Source organism: Oenanthe melanoleuca, chromosome Z (genome assembly GCF_029582105.1).
Source record: "Oenanthe melanoleuca isolate GR-GAL-2019-014 chromosome Z, OMel1.0, whole genome shotgun sequence".
NCBI lineage: Eukaryota > Metazoa > Chordata > Aves > Passeriformes > Muscicapidae > Oenanthe > Oenanthe melanoleuca.
Genome location: NC_079362.1, coordinates 34,100,087 through 34,124,738, shown reverse-complemented (window position 1 = coordinate 34,124,738; position 24,652 = coordinate 34,100,087). Strand labels below are relative to the sequence as shown.

General features: G+C 39.5%; 1 protein-coding gene across 1 annotated transcript; it reads right to left on the bottom strand.

Annotated features, from left to right (window-relative positions):
* Positions 1-3,400: 3,400 nt before the first annotated feature.
* Positions 3,401-20,012, bottom strand: ISOC1 (isochorismatase domain containing 1). The gene is made up of 5 exons (XM_056513714.1): positions 19,669-20,012; positions 9,627-9,746; positions 9,188-9,391; positions 8,691-8,807; positions 3,401-4,869 (listed from the first exon to the last, which is right to left on the bottom strand). Exons 1-5 carry the CDS (start codon positions 19,945-19,947, stop codon positions 4,723-4,725), a joined length of 867 nt encoding a protein of 288 aa, XP_056369689.1. The 5' UTR covers positions 19,948-20,012; the 3' UTR covers positions 3,401-4,722.
* Between the last annotated feature and the right edge of the window lie 4,640 nt (positions 20,013-24,652).

The window sequence follows — 24,652 nt, the reverse complement described above, 5'->3', positions numbered from 1 at the left end:
AAGATGGCCAACCACTTTGCTGAACACTTGGCTTATTCCCATTAGCAAAGATTCCTACTTTATGAAGTCTTCCTTGTCTGCAATGGCTCAATTCAAGTCCCTTTGAATTTATTAACATACCCAATGAAATCCTTAAATTCTGAATCAAAATCTGAAGGTCAGAATGCCACAGCATAGGTAATATCTGCCGTGGGAACATCAGTGCTAAGTAGGTGATGATCTTCAGTCTTTCTCCAATGCCTCTCCTTCTTTTTACTTGATAGCGGAATATTTGCCCTTCCAGTTGGCAATTTTTGTATTACTTAGAGCCAAAATAAGCTTAGACAGTTCTGGACAATTATAATGAAAACAAGGTAAAATCAGTACAGAAATAAAATAAAGGGCACAGCAAGATAAAGGCAATGACTGCTGTGACCTACTCACTTTTGAAAATTAAGGTATGTAACTCTGTACTAACAATGTTCTAGCTTCCTAACAGTCCCATAAAAAAAAAAAAAAAAAAAAAAGCAAACCAGTAATAATTAGAAAACTTTTTTCTTTCCCTCTTTGCCTTTGCACTTCACCATCTATTCTCTATTAACTGCTCTCTTCATTTGTTTGCTCAATCTTCTCTCTTGAGCAGATAAAAGGGTTTCATTAAAGTAAAGCCTAATGCTGTCAGTGGCAGGAGAGCTGCCAACCCTGGCGGTTTTTGTAAGTCTATTAAGCTGACCTAAGCATGCTAATACTTAATAAATTCCCTCCATTCACAGCAGTCCTTTGCAAATATCCTTTTATCTCATATGGAAAACTAAGTTATGCAATTCAAATGAGTAATAAAAGGCCAGATCCCACACTTTGGGGTATATTTATGGATACACACAGTTGCATCTAAGAGAAGCAGCACATATCATCAATTGCAATCTCTGCTGTACTGGAAGTACTACTTGAGATTAGCAAAAGGGCTAACAACTTGATAAAAGTATTCCAATTACTAAGATGAAATTGGCTCTGGAGAATCAGAACTTTTTTCATGGATTTCCTTCAATAGTCCATTTGCAGAGGAAATTTTCTAAACCTATTTGAAGGATATCTGCTATACCTATTCAGTACATTTTATCTTTAATTTATCCAGCAAGGTAAAAAAAAGCCCAAACCCCAGATTCTTGAAATCACTGCCATCTTCTGCCATTACTACTTAAAGTGGTAAAAAAATACTCTGAAGAACAAGTGGTTTACAAAGCACTACTAGCTGGCACCACCCCATACCAAAGACCTTTATCATCTTTAAAATCATTTTCCATTCTTCAGAGCTCCAAAGGCTCCAGAGTAATTACTCGTCAATTGAAACGGAACTTGTAATGCAACAAAGTATCCAGCCTTCATCTCTCTCTCTCTCTCTCTCTCTCATAGCAGAAAAATAGACTGTATCAGTAGAAATGACTGATCTGAATTCTTCTCTCCCGAAACTAATGTAATTGTTTAGATAAAGCAATAAATATGGGGGCGTGGGGTTGAGAGAGGGTTTCCTATGTCTAATAGGAAACATACTCAATAAACAGCATGATTTATTTAAGTGAACATGTGCCTGAGAGCTACTGACAGGCAAGTGCAAAAATGATGGTGGAACAGTCCCACAACTTAATTTCTTCAGCATAATAGAAAACATTGGCTCACGATAGCTGATACTTTATTCATTCTCTGTTTTCAGGTTTTGCAAAGGTAACTGGAAACCCTACTCGCTTTAGTTCATACTAAATTATTATGCATGTGGAAAAATAATAAAAGGACCATGTTCTGTGAATAAACAGGAACACATTTTCAGCTAAAAACATAAACTGTCCTAAAAAGAAAAAAATGCTCATCTTTAGGATTTAGCAGATTAAAACTAACCATGTGTATGTCTTACTATACTTAGTGAAGCATTTATCATCAAATGTATCAGCTACTGCAGTGAAATAAACAATCTATTAGCAGCCTTGCACAGAATCAGAACTCCTACAAGGGAAAACAGACCACTCTTCTCTGTCAAGAAATGTTGTTCTGCTTCCCTAAGGAAAGAGAAATGGTGCTGAAGCCACCTACAGCAGGTAACAACTGTATTGCTTAGCCATAGCTGTGTCTTCACTTATATGTGTCTTCACTTTTCTTTATTTGAAGACTTATTGAAGTCTTCAAATAAAGAAAAGCTTGACAGAGACCTTCTTCACAATCAGCTGAGTACACCCTTAAGCAATCCTCCTCCATATTATTTCATTAATTTATTTCCTATCCTTGCAGGACAAAATAATACTTACTCTAGCCATAGCCCTTAGACCTCTTCTCAAACGACTCATTTCTGCTGTTCTACTGCACTGAACACCCACTTGTCAGAGAACAGAAAATACAGAAGAGTGAGAGCAATGAAGAATCAAAGGAATTATGTATTGTGAATAAACTTTATGTAAGAGAAATATGGCAACTTTTTTTTTCTCTTCTTTTTAAATACGCACTCTTACAATCTCATCTAAATGACCCATGTGATGCTGAATAAAGCATCCATCTAACTAAAAAGAAATGTATTTCGCACCCCAATTCACATCTAAGAGCTTGGTTTTATAAGATAACACTGGGTATTTCTGAATTCTTACAATTTAAACTTAAGGGGAAAAAACCAACAAATTAAGGATCTTGACAAAAATCTAGTGTGCCACATAAGGCGATAGAAATTAAAGGGAAAAAAAAAGTGGAATCATCACAGAGAATATCAGTGTATTTTATAACTTCTTCTTTAGAGCCATCCTGCTACCCAATGACTCCCCTTGTGGCAGAAAAGGAATGTAAAGGAAGATGTGACATCTATCCTTCAAATTACTTTTCAATGAAAATGGTAAAATTTTAGAAACTGGTACCATTAACTCCTAAAAATCCATGCATTTTTTTTTTTTTTTGAGGAAATTAATACTGTTCCAAAAATAAACATGTGAAAAAATGCTACAGTTTTTCCTTCAATTACTGTCTCTTGGTACCATCAATACATAAAGGTAAGAAGGCAATAAACCCATTGTTTCATAAGAAATTTATAGTATTTTTGTGCTCAGCTCTTGATTTATGCAAGTGAACTTTGTACTGCTAAGAAACACAATTAATATACCAGAAAATAAGGTTAAAAGTAGGTCAGTGATATAGGACAAGAGTTCTTAACACAACTTGCATCCCAGCCTCCAGCTTGAAGCATAATGTTCATTCCTCATATTCTAGAGTGTTAAATAACACTGTAACTAGATGCAGAAGATAAGAATAATTCGACATTATCCACCCTTGATCTTTACACAAAATTCCCATGCCATCCATTGAAGTTCCACAGCTGTACAAACTAGAATAAGGTCCATGGCAAACACAGCTTTCAGGATTTGCTCTACAATAAATATCACAAGCGAAAGAGAGACAGCAAATGTTAACTCTTTATTTCTTTTGAACATATAAAGGTTATATGAAACAATTGAAACTATTTTTATTTATGAAACAATTCTTTTAGAGCCATCTTGTGGGGAAAAGAAGCAATTTAAAACAATACATGTACTTTTATAGCTTTTCTACCAAAAAGATCAGTATTTAGTATGACATCTAGTACTCTTTTAAAAAAATAAATGTCTCAGGCACACTGTAAACTTTATACAACATTGTTTAATCCCCTAGAACATGAAGGAAGTGCCTTTATGAACAATCACATGTTAAAAGATAAGATCTAGATAGAAAAAATATGTATCATTCTTTTAAAGATGCTATTTTTCTGAAGAATGTTTTTAGACCAGATTCTATTCAAACTCCACCCAACTATAGCCCACCAAAAAAAGCACAAACATCCAGAGAAGCTAAGCCTTCTTTCAGAGTCCTCTTGAGTAAAGTGGATAGAATTATTCAATCTAACTAAACTGGGAGTAAAACAAAGCAAAATACATCTAAACCTATTCGTAGATTTAGCACTCAAACCTGAAAATTTTTCATTATTAAACATCCTTAGCATTTCCAATTTAAAGCTTTGGTAATATTTGCAAGCTCTGAAGGAGTTTACACCACTTGTTTATAAAGAACTCATTACACAACAGTCTTCTGTTTGTATTCACTTAAGTAAAGTAGAGCCTTGGGCAGTCAATTTCAGTTTAATCAAAAGTCATGATGCAGACTTCAGCTACCTACGGCAATCAAACATCAGCTCTGCTTGATTTATGTGTCTTGTCTATAAAGCAATGTGCTTAAATTTTATCCTAGAGAACAGAACGCACATATAGGTCATATATCATACTCAGTTTTAATTTATGCCCTAATAAAATACTTCATTTATATGAAACATTGAAGCGTATCACATTACATTTATCCAGTAATTAGTTATCTTCTATTAATACAGAAGTAAAACAGGACATCACAGAATGCTTGCAAAGCACACAATCAAGAGGTGTCACAGAAATATGCATTTTTTGAGCTGTTACAATCAATTTATAGTATGGATGAGCAGTTTTTTTAAATAAAGAAATTTGACAACAAAAGGGTCCTATGGTACCAGAAATCTGACAGCTGTAACTAAAGAGAACACACTGGCACCCAGACATACAACCAGACAATTTTGCTAAGGCAAGCACAAGTATGTAAATTTTTATTTTTACACTCCTACCAAACTTTGCGTGAGAGAAGGTGTACATGTGCGCTTATAGCTTTCCTTCCCCTGTAAAGAGGACAGTGAGATCTGCTTCCTCCATGTCTGCTTTAAACTTTGGAAAGGAGCCCTGACTCAGGGGCACTTGCCTTAATAAGATTTTGAATTTCTTTGAATTTTGGATGTTCTTTATCGGCCACCAGCTGCAGCAATATCGCTTCACTAGTAGTAACTATAATTCCAGTACGTGCAAGACGCTGAAAAATAAAAGAGCAGAGAGGAAATCACGTGAGAAATTTGCAAATGTAATAATGAATTTTGAAAGAAAAGTAGCATCCTTAAAAACATCTCCTATTAACAAAACTACTGCAAATTCCATTCCCGCATGTCTTAGTGGTATAATTTATAAAGCTAGGATGAAAACTGACTGGGTTTAGACTTTCCTATGGCAAAAGGCTACCCTGGATTACAAATAAGGCTTTCTACTTGAACTAGATTCTTTCCCCAAGTCAGATTTAATAGGCAGAAGCTCCACACATCTTAATAACAACCCTTTCCCCCTGCACAAGCCAGGGGACAGCTTTCTTCACTCTCATGCAGATGAAAGGCCTGGGGAAAAATAAAAATAGCGAGGTCCAACCTAACAGCATTAAGAAAGAGATTGTAACAATTTCACTTTCAGTCCTTGTTATGTGCCACTACTTCAGCTTTTGGACTACAGAGCACACTAGTAGCAGTAATCTCAGGGGAAAGAAGGAAAATCCCTTCTACAGATACTATAAATCTTACGACACAAGAGCAGCTCTTTTAAAATTATTTTCATTACAGAGAGTAACTCCAGAGTCAGTTCTCACAGGCCACAAGATAAAATGTATAGCTGCAGAGAAAGCAAAACCAAAAGAGGTCTGCTAGATCTTTTAAGTGTGTAAGTCAACAGGGCTTGGGCTTCACGTAGTCGAAGGTACAGGACTTATTGTAAACTTACTGGACTTTTAAAACTGTGGCTGTTGCTTATATAATAAAGTTCAGCCTTCAGCAAAGGCTGATCAACCCATGCCCCCATCATCTTCCCAGCCATCATACAGATGCTTTGGCAGTAAAACTCTCCAAAGAGTCAGTTTTCCCTCCCTCATCCTTTACTCAGCTGCATGCTTCACCAAATCTAATGGGATCCTGAATGAGCTAAGGAAGGGCAAGTGGCAAAGAATACAGATATATACATACAGATCTCAACTGTAATCATTAAAGCAAAGAGAAGCTCTAAACTTTCTTGCTGTTCAATTACAAAGCATCTGATGGGTGAAAGCTAGTAACTTCAAGAGACCATGCAGTAAAGTATATGTAACTACAGTCTGAATAACAACAAATTAACAAGTTTGGATTTACTGAAGTCAATGCTTCCTGCTTGCCATTACAGCAATAAGCCTTGCAATATTCTTAAACTGAAACAAAACAGCTACCTTCTTCAGTTCTCCAACTCTGTACAACCTTATTTTTTAAACCTCAGAAGCATACAGAAAAGAAGAAAAATGGGAAAATTAATATGAAATATTAAAGCAATGTTTTCAACATTAACCTCTCCAAGAATACTAAGGTTTTGTTTTTAACTAGTATGGATGAAAAAAAAATCTGGACCCTTACAAAATCATAACCATCTGTGACATGTTGTTTGAAAAGAGAGAACATCTTCTCTTTAAAAGCAAAACATATCATAATATGTCCAAAGAGGCTGGTATTGCCTTATACCTTTTCTAGAATGAGATATAATTTTTATAGATTTCAGATTTGCAGAATTTAAGAGATGCATTTGCTGAGTATATTGGATGATTTCCAAGGAAATCACAAATTTTCTTAGAATGCTGTCTTTGAGAAGAAGGAAAGCATTGACAGTGTGTTGTACCCACTTGCTGAAACAAGTAGAAAAGACAAAGAACAGTAAAGAAATCTAGCAGGAGCAGACTGAACCGTCTTAATCTGAGACCAAGCATTGACATAAGACATCTTCATCAGAAAAGGCAGAGATTCAGAATAGTCACAACCTCAAACTGTCGGGCTGAGTCATTTCATCAATGAAAATTTTGCGATTTTTTTTTTTGTTTGTTTGTTTCATTTTTAAGCATACAACAGAAGTGGAGACAACCTGTTATCCAAGGAGACATGAAAGCTTTCATTATCAATTAAGTCAAATTGCACTTCCTAGTACACCTGCTCAGATATCTGCATATTCATCACCAGCACAATCAAAGTATGTGCTATGTGATAGGAAATGTGGAGAACTGAAGGGGCAGGTGGGACCAGTGAGGAGTTACTTGGGGTTGTTGAGGAAGCTAATTGTTATCACTGTAAGGTCACTCTTCATTATTCTTGAAAGGTCACTGTGAATAGAGAAGGACTGTGTTTTCCTGAAAAGGCAAATGTTACACTCATTTTCCCAGAAAGGCAAAGAAAAGGGTCAGGAACCTTGGTCAATAAAACTCACCTCAGCTCACCAGCTTGCATAAATCTACACAAGAGACAATGTCAAGACTCACTCATTAAAACAATGTGACTGGGAACTGTGAGTTCTATGGTGAAACTAAAGCAGGTATGTTTGGTATGTTGCCCACTTCCCTAGGAAATGTAACACCACAGTCAATCAGGATTAAGGACATGTCCAAGACATGTGTCCGTTTCTTCTGGTCTCCATCCCCCAAGCATGCCCATGTCTTGCTTGCTCTAGCCCACATCCCTCAGTAGCATTTCTAATTGAAGCTGTGTAACTCAAGAAGAGGACAATGTTGGTATGTGCTGCCATGTGCAGCAGAGAAGGTGTTACTGCTGGCTCAACACTGCATGGCAAGCGTTGGCTTAATAATATCATAGTGACTGATGACATAAGGGACCACAACAAAACGTTTTCTTTTGCTTACAGAGAAAGCATTAAGGTACCAAAAACTTACCTAAAACTTAAAAATTTACAACTTTTGCAAGAAATTGCACTTTTAAGATCAATACCTTTTCGACTAGAAAGTAAAGCAAACCTAGTTAGTCGCTGTTTAACCTTTACACTGGCCCAACTTCTATGCTTTTACAGATACAGTGTAAGTGATAAATGTACCAAAACATGCATTATAAGGCAAACAGATTTCAGGTTTTCTATATTTGTTTTGTCTCTTACTGCTACTGCACCACATTGATTTGGGAGTCCATGACTTCAGTTACTCCTGTATTCTGTGTGTGTCCCTATGCTCTATGTGACAGCTGACATTAGGTTTCCACTTAATCAAAGTCATGGGTTTTATCAATCACTATATGCTGGGGATTTCTCTTTAGCCTTTAAGAAATTAAGTCTTCTCAAAATCAGTGAAAAAGTATAACATGCTGTGGTTATTATTAGTTTCTACTTCAAATAATTGTTAGGGCCTGAGGCAAAAATTGCAATACTTAATACATATATATATATATATCAGGTTTTGACTTTCAACAGTGATGCCTGTAGGCAAGCTAGGAGTACACCATCAAAAAATAATTTGCATGAATTTGCTACCACACAGTTACACGCACTTTTAAATCCTCTTGTTACATTTATCTCCACTTTCTCAACATTCAGTTTGACTAAGCTCCTAAAAGCAGGGGGGAGGGGAATCTTTACTATAATCAGTGTCTTGCGATTAAGCTTTAATTTGCACTGATGAGGAAAAGCAGGAGGAGGGACAGACATACAAAGAGATTTGAACAGGATCACATACTGTACTTCATTGCACTTCAAGAATTTCAACACCTGAATAAATACTCTTTGTAACAAAAAGCCAAAAGCTTTACAGCACTTCTACTCTCCTGTAGAAGTAACACTGCATAAAGGGATACGCTAAAATGCTAATGTTTATACAAAGTAATTTATGTTATATGAAACAATCACTTTTAAATTCCAAACATCCCAAACAGGGTTATGCATATTAAATCATAATTTAAGGAGAACAAAAAAGGCAGTACTTCTTCTCAATCTTATATGCTATTTTAAGAATCAGAACACTCACTTCTTCTCAAATCTACATTTATCCACTGCTTTGTCTATAGAAATTCCTTGTTAGAAACTTACCTCAAGAGCAAACATTCTGTCCATCATACTTCTTGACGAGGTGGCATCAGCTACAATATGAACTTCCAGACCTCTGCCAATTAATTCCAAAGCTGTTTGCTGGATACAGACATGAGTCTACAGGGGAGAAATCAAAGGCAAAAAAGCCACCAACAAACCATTAATACAAAATGAAAAGAACAAAATCACAAGTTAGAGTTCATAATTAATTAGAATTCAAATACTTATTTTTCAACCCCTGGCAGTACTAGGGAACTCAATATGTGTTTTAAATGTCAGTTAAGATTGAGACAAGTGGCTGTAGTTTACAAGTATCACATCTCAAATTTTACTGAGATAATATTAAAGACAACACAAAAAAAATTATTCTGCAGAGGACATCTAAGCTCTAAGTAATATAAATTGAGTTGGTTTTTTTTAATTACAGAAAGTGATGTTCCCTTTGAGGGCCAACAGACATTGGCCATAAACCAGTATCAGAAAGGCAAGGCACTTACTTCTACTCCAAAGAGGACAATACTCCGGACTCCAGGAATTTCTGCTAATGCTGCTTCAACTTCTGGCAACACCATTGAAAATTTTGTCTTGGGAAGCACAAGTTTAGCTCCTGTTAAATCAATTTCTTGCACAGTGCTGCCAAGACCTTTGGGATACTGTTCAGTGACAATAACTGGAATTCCCAAGAGCCGGGCACCTTGGAGCTGTCAGGGGACAAAGAGGAAAACATGTAAAAAACCAAAAAAAACAACAACAAAAAAACCCCCCAAACAATAATAATAATAATAATAATAATAATAATAATAATAATAATAATAATAATAATAATAATAGCATTGCTATTACCTAATACTAAGTAATCGCTTGACTGTATGTGATATAATAATTTACAATGAGTAATTAAAACTTGCTACAAGAGAAAAAAAAAAGCAGACATACCAGTCGTTGGCCCACACTGATGATATCGCCAAAGTATTTGATGGCAGGCCGGAATCGTTCTTGCATGTCACAACAGAAAAAAACAGTGCTTGAGGGTGTCAGGTTGCCCAAAGTAGTAATCTGAAAAAAGAAATAAAGGTAATGTTTCCCATTGCAGCGGACATCCTTTCAGAAATGCAGCAGAATGAGGAGGAGTCTGCAATACCTCTGCTAGATTATGGATTTATGCTACTTTGAGTCAAAATAGGAGAAAAATTTTTCAAGGCTGATTTGGTATGTTTCTAAATTCAAACAAATAGCTGATAATGAACAATATGGTATAGTCATCAATATGTAATCAAGATTTTATGATGTGGTAAGCTCAAGTCAACATAAACATACATGGAAATTTCTGAACTCTGAAGGGGGCAGAGGAACATACTGAAAGAAATAAAGGAAGAAAAAAAAAAAAATGATAAGTACCAAAAGCAAAATTGCATTCTTTAAATTCATTTTCAAATCCACAAGTCCACTGCTACAGACTCAGGATAAATTAAAGTCTAAAACATTCAGACTTCCACTTGCTTTCAAATACTGTATGTACACATACTTTCAATACTTCCATTGCGTATTTGATTTGTCTATTACATCTTTTAGGATAAGTATGATGAAAGTCCAAAGGCTAGAATAAAAGTAGAAATTTATTTTTCTAATAAATATTAGAAACCAAAGTGAATACATTTTAATGACAAAAGTAATCTTCTAGAGTTCCCCTCATACAAGCTACCAAGTGGGGTAGAAGGGAACGGATTAAAAAATGAATCAAATACCTAATTTTCTTACACTTAGAAAGAGTGCTTTGTATTTTTCTAAATTACTTGCACTACCTGTAGAATCAAAGTACAGGGCTTCAAATGGAAGGTACAGGGAAAGAAAAGATCTATATACTATCATCTAGCTGTAAGGCAACTCAGGAGAAATTACATTCATTCAGGAGCTTTTCAGCTTATCAGACAGATAAATCAAATTGAATAAAGAGCTTCTGGGAAGCATCCATTAATTATATACACTTCATTTTCTGCAATGTGAGATTGTAATGTTTTAAACTGAAACAAAATGACAAAATCTGTAAAAGAATGTATTTGGGAAGAGTGCTGGGTTTACCTGACAAGGTTTTGGTAGTGAGGAGAGGCTGTAGGGGTGGCTTCTGTGAGATGCCAGAAGCAGATATGTCAAGAGAGCACCAATGCCAGCTGAATCTAAGACAGATCTGCTATGTCAGTGATGCTGGTGACAACTCCATGCTAACATATTTAAGAAAGGGTAAAAAAAACCACTGTCCAACAGCAGCTGTGAGAAGAGGATGAGAATATGTGGGAGAAACAGCCCTGCAGACACCAAGATCAATGTAGAAGGAGGGGCAGGAGGTGCTCCAGGTAATGGAGCAGAGATTCCCTTGCAGCTCCTGGTGCAGACCATGATGAAGCAGCCGTGCCCCTGCAGCCCATGGGGCTCCACAGTGGAACAGAGATCCACCTGCCGTCCATGGAGAACCTCACAGCAGAGCCTTGAAGAAGGCCTGCAATATGCCTTAACGAAAGCTGTGACTCCAAAAGGCCAAGCTGAAGCAGGCTTCTAACAGGACCTCTGACTCTCTAGAGAGGAGCCATGCTGGAGCATGTTTGGGAAGGACTGCAGCCTGCAGGAAGGATGCATATTTGGGAGACAAACTATCTTCCACAGGAGGCACCCCACTCTGGAGCAGGGAAAAGTGCGACAAAAATGAGTGGCAGAGGTAAGATTTATGAACTGACCACAAACCCCATTCTCCATCCCTCTGTACTACTTGAAGGGAGGAGGTAGAGAAGTTGAAAGTAGAGCTAAACCTGAGAAGAAGGGAGGGATGGGGAAGAGGTATTTTTACATCTGCTTGTAGTTCTGATTATTCTACTCAGATATTCATCAGCACTACATTAAACTAATTTCCCCAAGTCTGTTTGGTTTGTGATGGCAATTGGCAAGTGATCCCTCTTTGTCCTTACATTGATGCATGAGCTTCTTTGTCAAATTTTCTCCCCTCTGTCCTATTAAGGATGAGTGATGGAGCAGCATGGTGGGCACCTGGTGGACAACCAAGGTCAACCCACCACAAAGGAATTGGAATTGAAAAATATCAGAGCCAAAAATTGTACTGATTCACCATGTCTCCAGAGTAAAATGCTGCTCATCTCAATTCCCAGGACCATGCTTAAACATATGTTCATACTGTTGGGAAAATTACCTGTGAGCTAATAATTGCAAGTGCTAAATTCCCTCAATTCTCAGATTCATTACACCACTACTGCCAATGCAGCAGCCATTCAAAAAAGTGGTTCCTCCAGTCCTTGTGAGCCAAACAGCAACACTATTAATACAAGTAATTACAGAGGCAAATGCAGTAACAATGATGTAACACTGGGCTCACTGATACCAGAGGAAGACAGAAGAGCATCACAACAGGCATTACTCACAACAGGGATGTGGATGATACAGCTGTCCCTGAAAAGGGCCCCTGGGACCTCACACCCTGAGACAATGAAACCTTTCATGAAAAATGCTCCCCCTTCTTACCGAAACACCTGTTATCATTTAGGATTTCTTTTGGTCTTTAACTTTACTAAATTATTTTCTCACCTAGAATCTCAAAGTAATTGGATAGTTCTCAACTTATAATTTGACTGGTTAGAATTTCAATCCCCTTAAAACCTATAAAAACCCCTTGCTATGCTATGTATCTGGATTTTGCTGGTAGAACCCTTTGAAGAAATAAAGCTATCTTTGGAACCTCTATGGCGTCTCCCAAGGTCTCATTCCTGGCTAGCTGGGAAGCTGACCTTCTGCCTCGGGGGCCCCTGGAGCTATCCAGAGCCCGCAGCAGCCCAAAGCTAGAACCATCCCAGCCCCAGAAGCTACATAGGGAAATCTTTTTCACCAGGAAGATACAGCTGCACTGAAAAAGGTTATCACAGTTGTGAGATCTCCACCCTTGAAGATTTTCAGCATTCAGCAATGCAGCAGCTTATTTGATCAAGGGGTTAGGCAGCCTGTAGATATTTTTCCCAAATAACATTTCTGCAGCTCTATACCAGGTAATGAATGAAGCCTGGGACCAAGAATGATTGGATATAAAATTAAATAACTGCCTTGTTCTTGAATACCATCCATCTACATGCTTGAACAATGCAAAAAGCAGTTGGCAGGCAGTATTAATATACAATTCAATGCCACAGGGAGCACCTACTGTGACCCAATCCAGCTCTGGCACTTACTACCAAACAGAAGTCAATCATGACATTTAACTTTACTACCATTCAGCAACAAAAATAGAATAAGTGGAATAAGCAATATTTGTAAGTGTGGTTCCTACTCATGAATTGCATAATTTTGCTTTAGAATTTATATGACAAGCAAAAACTATTATTGTATCCTTTAAATCTTTCCATCACTTTAAAAGCTGTACCAGGGGAGGTTTAGGTTGGACATTAGGAAGGGTTGCTCCAAGGAAAGGATGATTAAATATTAGAACGGGCTGCCCAGGGAGGTGGCGGAGTCATGGTCGCTGAAAGCATTGAAGCAAAGACTGGAGTAGCACTTGGTGCCATGATCTAATTGCCATGGCAGTGCTCAGTCATAGGCTGGACTCGATCTGAGCGGTCTTTTACAGTCTACTTGATTCTGTAATTCTGTAATTTTTTAAGATGTGTCTGAACTACCACAAACCATCATGGACTATAGAATGATGTATGTGAAGTTCATCTACTGCCTTGGTATGCACCTTGCTCTGCCAGTGGAGCAGATGGCACAACCATCCCTAGCAGAGGAACAAATGTGAATAGAGTAGGAAAGTCTTCAAGAAGTTGCATAGTGTGTCCCTACAGAAGTATCAAACAAACACAAATAGTCTTCACAGATAACCACATAGTCTGACCCACCAGAAACAGAACTGCAATAAAACCCATCCCACAGCTCTGTTACCGTTACCTTTCAGTGTTTTCTCACCCACAGCTCCTTTGCTGACATTTAATAAGAGTGTTATTTCCAGTTAGGTCCACAGTGAATGTGAAACACAGGAGCGTTACTGTCCTTCTTAGATAGATAACCACATGCAAAACTAATTACCTCAAGACTCAGACCTTTAGGTCTCCCTTTAGGCCTTCCCCTTCCCCTCCTTACTCTAAAATATATCTAATGCTTTTAGTATTTCTTCCTACAACTCAAATTATTTTTATGGTACTCCCTGGGGCAGTCTTCAAATTGCAGTCTGGAATGAGGCACTCAATACTACTATCACAGTGTTTCTCTGCCCATACTACTTCACCGCTCTAGCAGGGCCTCAAACATCAGCCAATTCACAGCACTTCCAGGCCCTCTTTATTTTGTACTTTCCAGTATACAGTATTTGCTCTTTTCATAATTCATGGATACTTAGATGCTTGGGGTACATTTTAAACTTAAAAATCATCCCCTGAACTCTCCCTCATCATCTATTTGTGTAGCTGTTTATTTCAACATGATTACTTCCATTTTGAAGTGCATCTTACTGCACTGTGTTTCTCCAACTTGTCCTGAAATACCTGAAGTCTGCTTTTTCAGATACTTGCAGTTCCTTCCAGCCTGGAATCTTCTGCAAAAACAGTATTTGCCCCAAGTTCCATCAAGGACAAGAATAATGAAATAATTTAAAACGGTGGATTTGGAAGCCATATTACAGAGAACAATTAAATTTTATTATGATTTGACAGCAAAGTGCTGAAGAAAACTGTCTTTCCAGCCAGGGAGTATCCTTGTTACAGACTTCTACTGCATATCATATATTTATGCCAAAAAGCACAGGGAGCAGGAGTAAAAGCACTCTATCTGCTCTTCTTTATTGACAAGTTGGTTTCATATGATTTAATTTATGCCTTCAGATTCATACCAGCAGCTCACTCAAAAGTTGTGTCAACTATATATTCGTTAAATAACAGCTTTTACAAAATCTAACACAAATAATTCATATATTGTTTTTCATATTTATTTCTGATTAACTTGCAGTCTGAATTGTGGCAGAACAAATAAATAGATGCTAAGATCAAAGAGTCAACACTTGCTGGTGTTACCTGGAAGAGCAGATGTGGGCAGGACAGAGTATAGAAGAAAGCAGTTTGAAATTAAGTTTCATGAATAGTAGCTAACACAGCCCATAAATAAACTCATGTAAGTACTTGCTATATATAAAGAAAGGTTTAGTTTACTAGTTTAGTGTGCCACGTAAATTCTCCTACTCACTTGCTTCCAATGCCATCCTCCCCTTCTACAAGGAGACGGTGTCAGGGTCCTGCGACACCTCCTCCTGACAGTGAAAATCACCCAGACCTCCCCAGTGCTGCATCCCAAAGAGCTGGGGTGAGGGCAAAACTACATCTAAGCATCAAACCTGGGCTGGCACATCAACACCTGTTTGATTTCACTGCAGAAAGAGGGAGGCTGGCCAGGATTGTGAGCCACTGCAGCCAGACAATACCTGCCTGAATCCACCCTGCATATTTACGTCTACTCAGCCGCAGTTAACAACTTGAACTCAAAATAACCCCATCAAAGAAAAAAACCAAAAACAAAACAAAACAACAAACCATCAAACCCCAAATGACCTGAAGCTCCCCTCAACAGTATATAAGCATTTCCATCTGTTGCATTTCTCTCAGTTAGGATTTTCTGTCCTTCAGCTGAAGGTTACCCACAGCACAACCAGAATAGGTACATCAAAACGCCCCGTAACCTGATGCAGCCCTTTTGCCCAGCTAAAGAAGTCATCTCTAGGACCTTGTCCAGACAAGGATTTAAAGGTATGCTGTCACAAGTTACTTACAGCTTTAAATCCTACTATAGAAAAGACCTAGGTGGGAAAAGAGAGGTGATTTTTCATATCTATATTATTGCTGCTGATTATTATTAATCAGACAAAATGTGATTGTGATGAAGCACTATAATTGTAGGTTCAGCTTTACAAAAGTATTCTCATATACTGGCTTTTAATCTGTACTTCCCTGTTCCAAGTCCAGGAAATCCTTATATATACAAAATGAAATTTCCTCACAGTATTTGTAATGAACAAGAAACTGGAAGCAAAGAAATAATCCCATTTGCATGGATAGTGACTTCATAAATCTCATGTCAAGTTTACCAACTAAAAGGCCAGACTAGTGATGCTGCAACCTTGGTATTTCAAGAATGGCATAGAAGAGACGACAACAAAAAGAAGCTACCACCTTTTCTTCTGTATTTCTTAAAGGAAACCTGTAAGATTCAGTTGTACTTTTCTGTCTAGCTTTCAACTGAAAAAAAAATGAATAAATTCAGTTTGATGTACTTCAAGAGAAAAATAGGTTACAAGTGTTTCAATTTAGAAACATAAATATTTATCTTATGCTAAGCCAATGTGCAGCCTTTTACATGCAATTTAGCATTTAAAAAGGACAGATTTAGTTTAAAAAATACTACATGGTGTACATATAGCTAATGTAGTAGAAAAGTCTTCAGCAAAATATAAAATTACTAAAATGCTTGCTGAAGAGTAAAGATAAACAAACAAGGAGCCTGCATTTGAGAGGAAAAAAATCCTCTTTCAGTATTTTCAGCCCTTTTTTTTTTAATGTTCTTTAAGGTTCCACCTGCTGCTTTTCAAAGAACTTAAATACTTAGGAATGTACTAATGTATCAAAATTTATAATTGTACCCTAAAATTCCCAAATAACACCCCTGCAATTTGTGTTTTTGCCTTTCCTGGTGTTCAGAAAATGGGCTTGGGTTCCTGAGCTACTGTCAGTTCTCCTTCCAGGTTATCCAAGCAATATTAGATATGTGGAATAAGAACAAAAAATCTGTGTATTAATTGTTGTATTTTATTTACCCTATCATTCAGCAACAGTTGAATATCATTTTGCAAGCAGTTTTTTTTCAAGAAAGATACACCTGAGACACCAATCTGTCTCAAAAAACCATCCTGAAATAAGATGTGCTTCATGCAATGATGTCAGAAATAATTTTCCCTTTTAGCTTCAGTATCTTAAGGTTTACCAGTCTGTAAATACAGAGCACAAGTCCTCCTGAAAAGAAGTCACCTTGAAGTTATAACAGCAACTGTGAAATAGCCTCTCTTGGTTATATATTTGAAAGCTGCCTGAACTCCTCTATTACACAGCTGTAATGTGCTGCCTTTTCTTTGGAAATCACCGAAGTCTTTTTCCTTACTTCTCTCTTCCAAAGGCAGCTACAACACTACAGGAAAACACAACAATTTTTGTAGCACTGTTTAACTGTATTTAGAGGTGACTAAAGCGGTCGGTCCTGCATTTCCCCACCCAAACTATAAATATTATTGTCTTCTGTTAAAATATTTTCTTAAAAGACCTAACATTTATGAAAAGTATATGCAGTCCCTCAAGTTGGGAGCAGCCTGAGGAAACGTCCTTCTTCACTGCATGTCTGTGGGTGAGGAGATTCGAGTTGAGGAGCGGCAGCCAGGCAGAACACCACAGTGCAGTGCATCCCACCAGCCTGCCTAACACTGCATGGCCATCCAAAGCTTAAGTGACTGCTTCCTGTCAGGACTCCTAAACCAAACAAATGTACATATATGAGGATGGTACAAAGGCATAAAACAACCAGGGAGCAAATATGACTGTACAGATCAAGCCTTGAACTGAGTTCATGGAGTGGCTTTACAAGGGCAGCATATGGCAATTTCTCTGTGAGATTACTGGCCCCCTCAGCTGCAGGGACAAGAAATTGAAACAGCCCAGTCAAGCATCATTTGATGCTGACATTTTGTGAGCTATTGTATCAAAGGCATCCTTCTAGATAGGCCTGCACAGGAATCAAAATGGAAGGATAAGAGATTATGGGCACTAGTTGCCTTAAAGGTTAAAATGCTACCTCCAATTAAATGAATACATATACCTCATAAAACATGCACACAAAAACACTGAAATTTCTGTCTAGAGATACAGTTGCTAGCATCTCTGAATTTTAATTTTAAACTAGAAATAACTTTCTAAATATGCAAGTCTAATCACATCAGTGAGCAAAAGTTGTCCCTCTTGAAACATATATCCAAAACAGTGATTCAACTGACTATGCCACACACAGAGTTGACAAATCAATGTTGTGTGTAACTGCAGATAAAACATCAGGGAGGGAGGGAGGGAGGAAGGGAGGCAAGGCGGGAGGGATGGAAAAAAAGGGCATATAATAGTGGCAATGCCTGAATGAGTACACAGAAAGTATAATATTCCCATCACTAAGTCCTAAAGGTCTTAAAACCCACAGCTGTGTCTCTATCATACCAAATGTTTCTCAAACAAGTGATCTCTGAGCACCTGTCTCTGGCTTAAGGCAAACTGACTGACATCATTGTGATGTCTCAGTTGAGACGTCTTCAGCTCTTTCACAGCTGCCGAAACATATCAAGGAATAACCCACAAATATCATCCTTTTCATATAAACACCTGCAACTGTCACAGAACTGCAATAGTATTGGTGTAAGTAGGCAATGAAATAGGCAATAATGCATAAAACATTGGTACATCCTGAATCCCTGCAGTCAAAGCTGTCTAGCGCATTTGCACCCTGGGAGTGATGTATCCTTCTCTGTCTCAATACTGACCTTTATTCCAAGATGTATGTCCTGCTACAAATGCTTGAGCTGCATTTACAGTTTCAGTGCAGAAGGCATCTGCAAGGGAGTCTTTGCAGAGTTGTGATGTGCATACACAAATGAGAAGCAAAATTCTGACCTGCAACACTGCTATATGCCCAGAATACACAAATTCTGTTTTAAAATCCTTGCATTAATTAACACCCACATCAACTCTTTTTGCAAGTTGGAAAGCCTATTCCTTTCCAGTTTTTCTGACTGGGGCTCATAAATTCTGATTACAACAAAAAACCAGAAAGCTTTTAATGATGAGTGTATATGATGAGAATTAATAGTAAGTTATTAAACTAGTTTACTCTTGTTAACCATTCTTTCCATATATGAAGTTAAGACTAAAACAAAAGATGCCGAAGGCAGCCTTGATGTACAATGTAAGCAGACAGGCCACCTCGAGAGTTTAGGCGTATAAGACACTATGAGTAAGTGGAGTTTACAAAAAAGATAAATTAGCCATGTCTGAAAACATTAAGAGAAGACAAGCAATGTTTCAGCTTTTATGATAGCACTTTTCCAACTTCTTAGATATGTTGGCTAGGCAAACTAAAACTTCCTAATTATGAATCTGGAAAAAATTTTCTGAATGAAAACAGCAATGATGTGGGGTTTATTACTGGGGTGTGTTTTGGTTTGCTGGGTGTTTTTAAGCTGAATTCTTTGACACTGGAGAAAGGAAGAAGCAGTGTATTTTGAGTAGAAGAATCACAGTACAGCTCTCACCAATCTCTAGTGGGCATAAAAGTATCTTCATAGGAAAGCATCTGTAACTGCATCTATTTGGCAGTCTGGCTTCCTAGTTTGTGGCTACAGAACTACCAAGCTGTAAACCTGGATACGGGAAAGGGCTTTCTGAGGCAAAGAGAATACATTGGTCCCGACGAACTACAAGCCAAGATACCGAGCTCTGGCAGAGCCCAGTTTATCGGCACCCTTTGAGCTTCCACCTCGCAGCATTACCTCCGGTTAAGGCCGGGTAGCACCAGCCGCCTGCTTTAACGGAGAGCACTGATTACTTCAGCGACCTGACTTGTGTTCCCATTCCCGACGCCAAGTAAGTTCTGGCTGGCTGAAGGCAAGGCCGGCTACCACACGCGTGTGGCGCAAAGCGCACCTGCCTCCCCGGCTTAGGAAACCAAAAGTTTGCACGGAGCGACGACCGAGCGCGGGCTGCGGGGGCTGTCCCACGGTCCCAGCCCGCTCCAGGATCGCCCGCTTCTCCGGGAAGGGGCCGGGGGCTGCGGCGGCGGGTCGGGACGGAACGGGCCGGGACCGGCCCCGGGACCGCGCTGCCCGCCCGCCCTCGCACGCACCTGTGGCGCCGCCGGCTCTCACCTGGATCTGCAGCGGGACCAGGCGCACCTTGCAGCGCTCGTTGACCAGGAAGCCCTTCGGCAGGTCGATGTACTGGCTCCACTCCTCGGCGAAGAGCTGCACCACGAACTTGCGGTGCATGTCTATCTGGTCCCCGTACAGGCTGAGGAACTTCTGGATCAGCAGCTCGTAGCCGGCGCCGTGGGGCACGCTAGAGGGCCGCGCGAAAACCGAGAAGCAGAAAAGGACGGGCACGGAGCCCCCGCCGCCCGGACCAGCGCCCGGCTCCGCCGCCGCCATCTTCAGGGACCGCCGCGTCGAGCCCCGCCAGCTCGCTGCGGTCCGCGCCGCCGCTCCTCCTCCCGCCGCCTCCTCCCCCCGGCCGGCCGGGCGGTGCCGGCGGGCCCCAATCCCAGCCGCGGCTGCTCCTGCTCCTCCTCCCCGCCATGGGGCTCGGCCCTGCCCCGCAACCCCACGGGGTTGAGAGTGCCGCCGGAGTGCCTAAACTGGGCGGACACGGGCTCCGTTGGGCGGGGGTTGGTGCTTTCCGTGCTCGGGCGGACGGTGAGAAGAGCAGCCCCACAGGGGCACGCCTGCCCTCGTCCGGGCGGAGAGAGCCCGTGTCTCCCGGAAAGGGGCAAAGGGACACGGCCGCTGTGGCCGCCCCTCAGGGTCGCGGCCCGGGGCAGAGCCCGCCGCGGGGTGTGAGGGCAGGGGAGGACAGGGCAGGGCAGGGCAGGGCGGGCGGGCGGACACCGGGCCCAGCCACAGCGGGGACGGGCGCGGCCGCGTCCCGTGGAAGCTGGGAGGGAGACCTGTTGGTAGAGCCTGGAACATGCCCGGTTGCTTTGGAGGGTGATCCAGCCCAGATCTGGGTGGGCGGCTGGTAGCTGAGTCCTCGCTCGAGGATTCCTTCGGAATTGCCCGTTTCTGAAGAGCGGGAGGTGCCCGAGCCGCGGCTCCGAGCTTCCAGCTCTATCCACGGATGAGGGGAAGTAAGCAGGATAGAACGCAGCCCCATATTTTTTCCTTAGCAGGTTTATGCTCTCTACCGTCTTTATTTTTTTTTTCTCCAGGAATGACTGACAGTTGATTTTTGTCATAATTACCGGAATTTCTATTGTATTTCTGTACTTGGGGGAAAAAAATCTGAGTAGTGTGACTCCGGTAGGAAGAAAATATTCTCTGTTAAAAACAAGTGGATGTTTTCATGCACTATTCCAATGCAGTGGCAGCACCATCAAGATTAATGCATGTCTGCCTGGCTAAATGCCAACAAACTGAAGCACAGAGTTGATTAGGAGGACGGAACACCTCTCCTAGGAGGAAAGGCTAAGAGAATTGGGATTGTTCAGCCTGGAGAAGTCTTCAGGGTGACCTAATTGCAGCCCTCCAGTACCTGAAGGGAGCCTACAAGAAAGATGGAGAGAGGTCCTTTTTTACAAGGACATGTTGGGACAGGGTGAAGGGGAGTGGCTTCAAACTGCAAGAGAGCAGGTTTAGATTAGGTGTAAGGAAGTAATTATTTGCTGTGAGTGGTGAGGTACTGGAACAGGCTGCCCAGAGAAGCTGTGGATGCTCTACCCCTGGCAGTGTTCAAGGCCAGGCTGGATGGAGCTCTGAGCAGCCTGGTCTAGTGAAAGGTGTCCCTGTTCAAAGCAGGGGGATTGGAGCTAGATGATCTTTAAGGTCCCTTCCAACTCAGGCCATCCTATGTTCTGAGTTCTCAGGCTTACTGATATCAGAAATTTGAAGCTGTCATGTTAAATGACAGTATTATGTTTTCACTAGTTTATTGGTTTGTTGGGGTTTTTAACTGGAAAATGCACTGTTGATATGATTTGATTTTAAAATTGCAAGGATAAATAGTCTTCTGCAGTTATTTATTTACTGACTCATGTACTCACTAGGCACTGAAGCAGCATAACTTGATTATTTTATACCTACCCAAGAAACAAATGTGCAATGGCCCCTGCACATTACAGGGAAAACACTGACGTTATCCTTTGTCTAGGCAGAAATTGCGAATATTGAGGTTTTAAAAGGATTCAATCACAAATCTAAAATACTAACTTTTTCTGCCTTCTCTAACTGCCAGAGAATTCAGTGGTTTCATACAGAATTTCCACCCCCTTTCCAAAGGAGATAGTGTCAAACTTACATATTCAGTCTAACTGAACGCATCTATGTTGTTAAATACTTTCAAAAGAGTGGAAAGCCTGTCCATCTGTGTTTAGACACTCAATCCTATCCTGTATAGGACAATATTTAGCTGGGGGAAAGAAATTCTCCTTTAAAAATGAGGTGAATACTTCAGAGTGTTTGGTGAATTATATACAACTCTATTCCACCTGCCAGCTATAAAAAATGTCAAGGAGCCAGAGTTCAGGGCTTATTTTAATTATTTGTCCATGCTTACTGTTCTGCTGATTTAATTTATTGATAGACAGTCATTAATGCTGTTACAGTAGAGGAATACAGGGTGAACAATTTTATGGCCTAGTCATTAGCTGACTTGAATCAGTTCCAGTTTTACAAAAGAAAAGGTGACAAATCAAATACACAGTGAATTCTGTTTATTTTCTGTGACTTAAATTGGTTCCCATTTCTTAAGTTATACTTTATTTTAATTGATATACCTTTAAAACATAGCATGGGTAGTGGTTTTATGGATTAATGGTGCCTTTTAAATGGATTTCCTTTTTCCATTATAGCAAGATAGATATATCTGCATTAACAAAATAGGCCATAGCAGGTTCTTACCTTTCTACAACTGCTGTCTATAGTGAATACATTTGAATAAAAATCAGGTATTATGCAGAACACATAACATATTTTAGTATGTCCACCAAATCAAAGCTTACTTAAATAACAGAAAAAGGTCTTGCTAACAGGATTAAATGTGTGCGACGACAAGGATTGTCAAGGCAGTACCTGCATACATCTAAAACCTGGGTGATGAGAGGCTTTTCTACTGCAGCTGACCCTTGCTCCCTTGTTGCCCCTCAGGTCAAGGATCCAGAGCAGGGGCTGGCGCTCCCTGCATGGGAGATCTTGCAGGCAGAGGAACACAGCTCCCAGGCCTCTGCAGACACATAAAGGCAATAGCCATAGCTGCTTTCTTTTCCACACAACCCATCTATCCTTATCAAGTGACAGCTAAACCTGGCCTTGGTCTGTGTCTTATTTCTGCTTGTATCATATTGTATGGCCTTGGATCTTTTCACGTTTCAGATTCTCTCTCTTACATTGCGACTTCACCATCACTGCCTTTTCATAGGTAGTTTAATATTTATTTTTCTTTCTTTCCTTCCTTCTTTTTGAGTAGCTGCCTGTGCTTGGAGAGTATTGTCCCATAGAGGAAATCACTTCTAGTGGAAGCAGATCTCAGACTTTGTATTTTTCCATGCTGACTTTGGTCATCTTGAGTTATCAAAGGATCACCTCGAGATACAAACCTGAGAAGGGACACTTTCCAAGCATCACCAGCTGGATGTAAGTGGAATTCACTGACATTTGTGTGTCTCTTAATCATATAGCTCCTATGGCAGTTGCAGAGGTATGACATCATTACAGATATGAAGCTTAGCCCACCTACAAAATCCTTAGCATTTTTTGCTTCACAGAAAGAGAAGAGTCTGATGCACTATGCAGGAAAAATGCCCAGTGATGCTCATTACATTGGCTTAAAACAAAGGTGGTACTTTTAACTCAGTTTGAATGACAGAACATCATTTGTAACACATCTCTTTGGCATTTCACATTGCAAGTAATGTGTCGTCAGTCCTAGTAGACAATTAAGAAAACTATTGCTTTTGCTAGAAATTCAGTGCTAGCCACATCATGTTATTTAGGCTGTATTTTGATATCTTAAATTCCTTTCCTATATAACAACACTCAGAACACAATAGTAGAATGTGACAATGGGAATCACGGAATCAGAGAGTCATAGAATTGTACAGGTCTGAATAGACCTGTATGATCATTGAGTTCAACTATAATATAGTGCCATGAGGCAGAGCCAAAAGATAGACAAGACTCTACTTGTATGTTACTAGTACTAAAGATGTGAAAATTCAAGTTCTCAGGAAAAAAATAGTGATGTCAAAGCACTATGCTGAATTTAAACTTGTTTTTTTTCTTTCTTTTGCTAAAGCAAATTTTATTAAAATGATGATGCCACAACAGCCAAATTACCAAATTCAGCTGGTTTTTCTGTAGGAATTTAAAGGATTGAAGTTGGGAACAATCACACTATCATGAGGCAGCCATGTTCAAGTTTTCTTGTACAAACCAGCCCAGTTTTCTATTGATAAAATATATAAAGGTAAAATGTGGAAAAAATATATGAAGAGGTTACTCGCAGAATAGTCATATGACTGGTTTCACAGTGATATATTACAATAAAATTTCTTAGACTTATTTTCAGATATGGCAGCCCCACATTTCTACAGATATAAAAAATTATATGTCTTCATTACTAGCATTAAATGTGGTATGGTAATTCTGTTAAAGCACAGTCTTAAAGAGGATGCTTTTGCCTTTAAATCACAAAGCACAGTAGACAAAGTTGTCAGAATTTGGCAATTATTCTTTAAGATTAACTATTGCAACTATATATTTTCAGGGCATAATTTTCATTTTCAGGGCAGGATAACTTGGAATTACAACAGAGGTTGGTTAAAAAATTCAGTTAATTCAGTTTCCTTTTGAGATTTATTACCAAAGGATTTTCAACATTCTTGATATGAATGTACAAACATGCTTTGCCAGGCAGACAGAGACCAAATAGAAGAGGGCTTTTTTCATCTGCTACTGTCAAGCTGGCTAATGACAGTGGCAGAGATCTTAGAATCCATTTTGTTCTCTGAAGGTTGTTAAGCTTGAAAACTTACAGCATTTCCTTTATGATATCATTGATCTGCATCCCTTGCAGCCACTCTTCCACTCTTTATATACATTAGATTTTGGGAGTTATTTAGTTTCTGATTAATTTTTCCTTTGA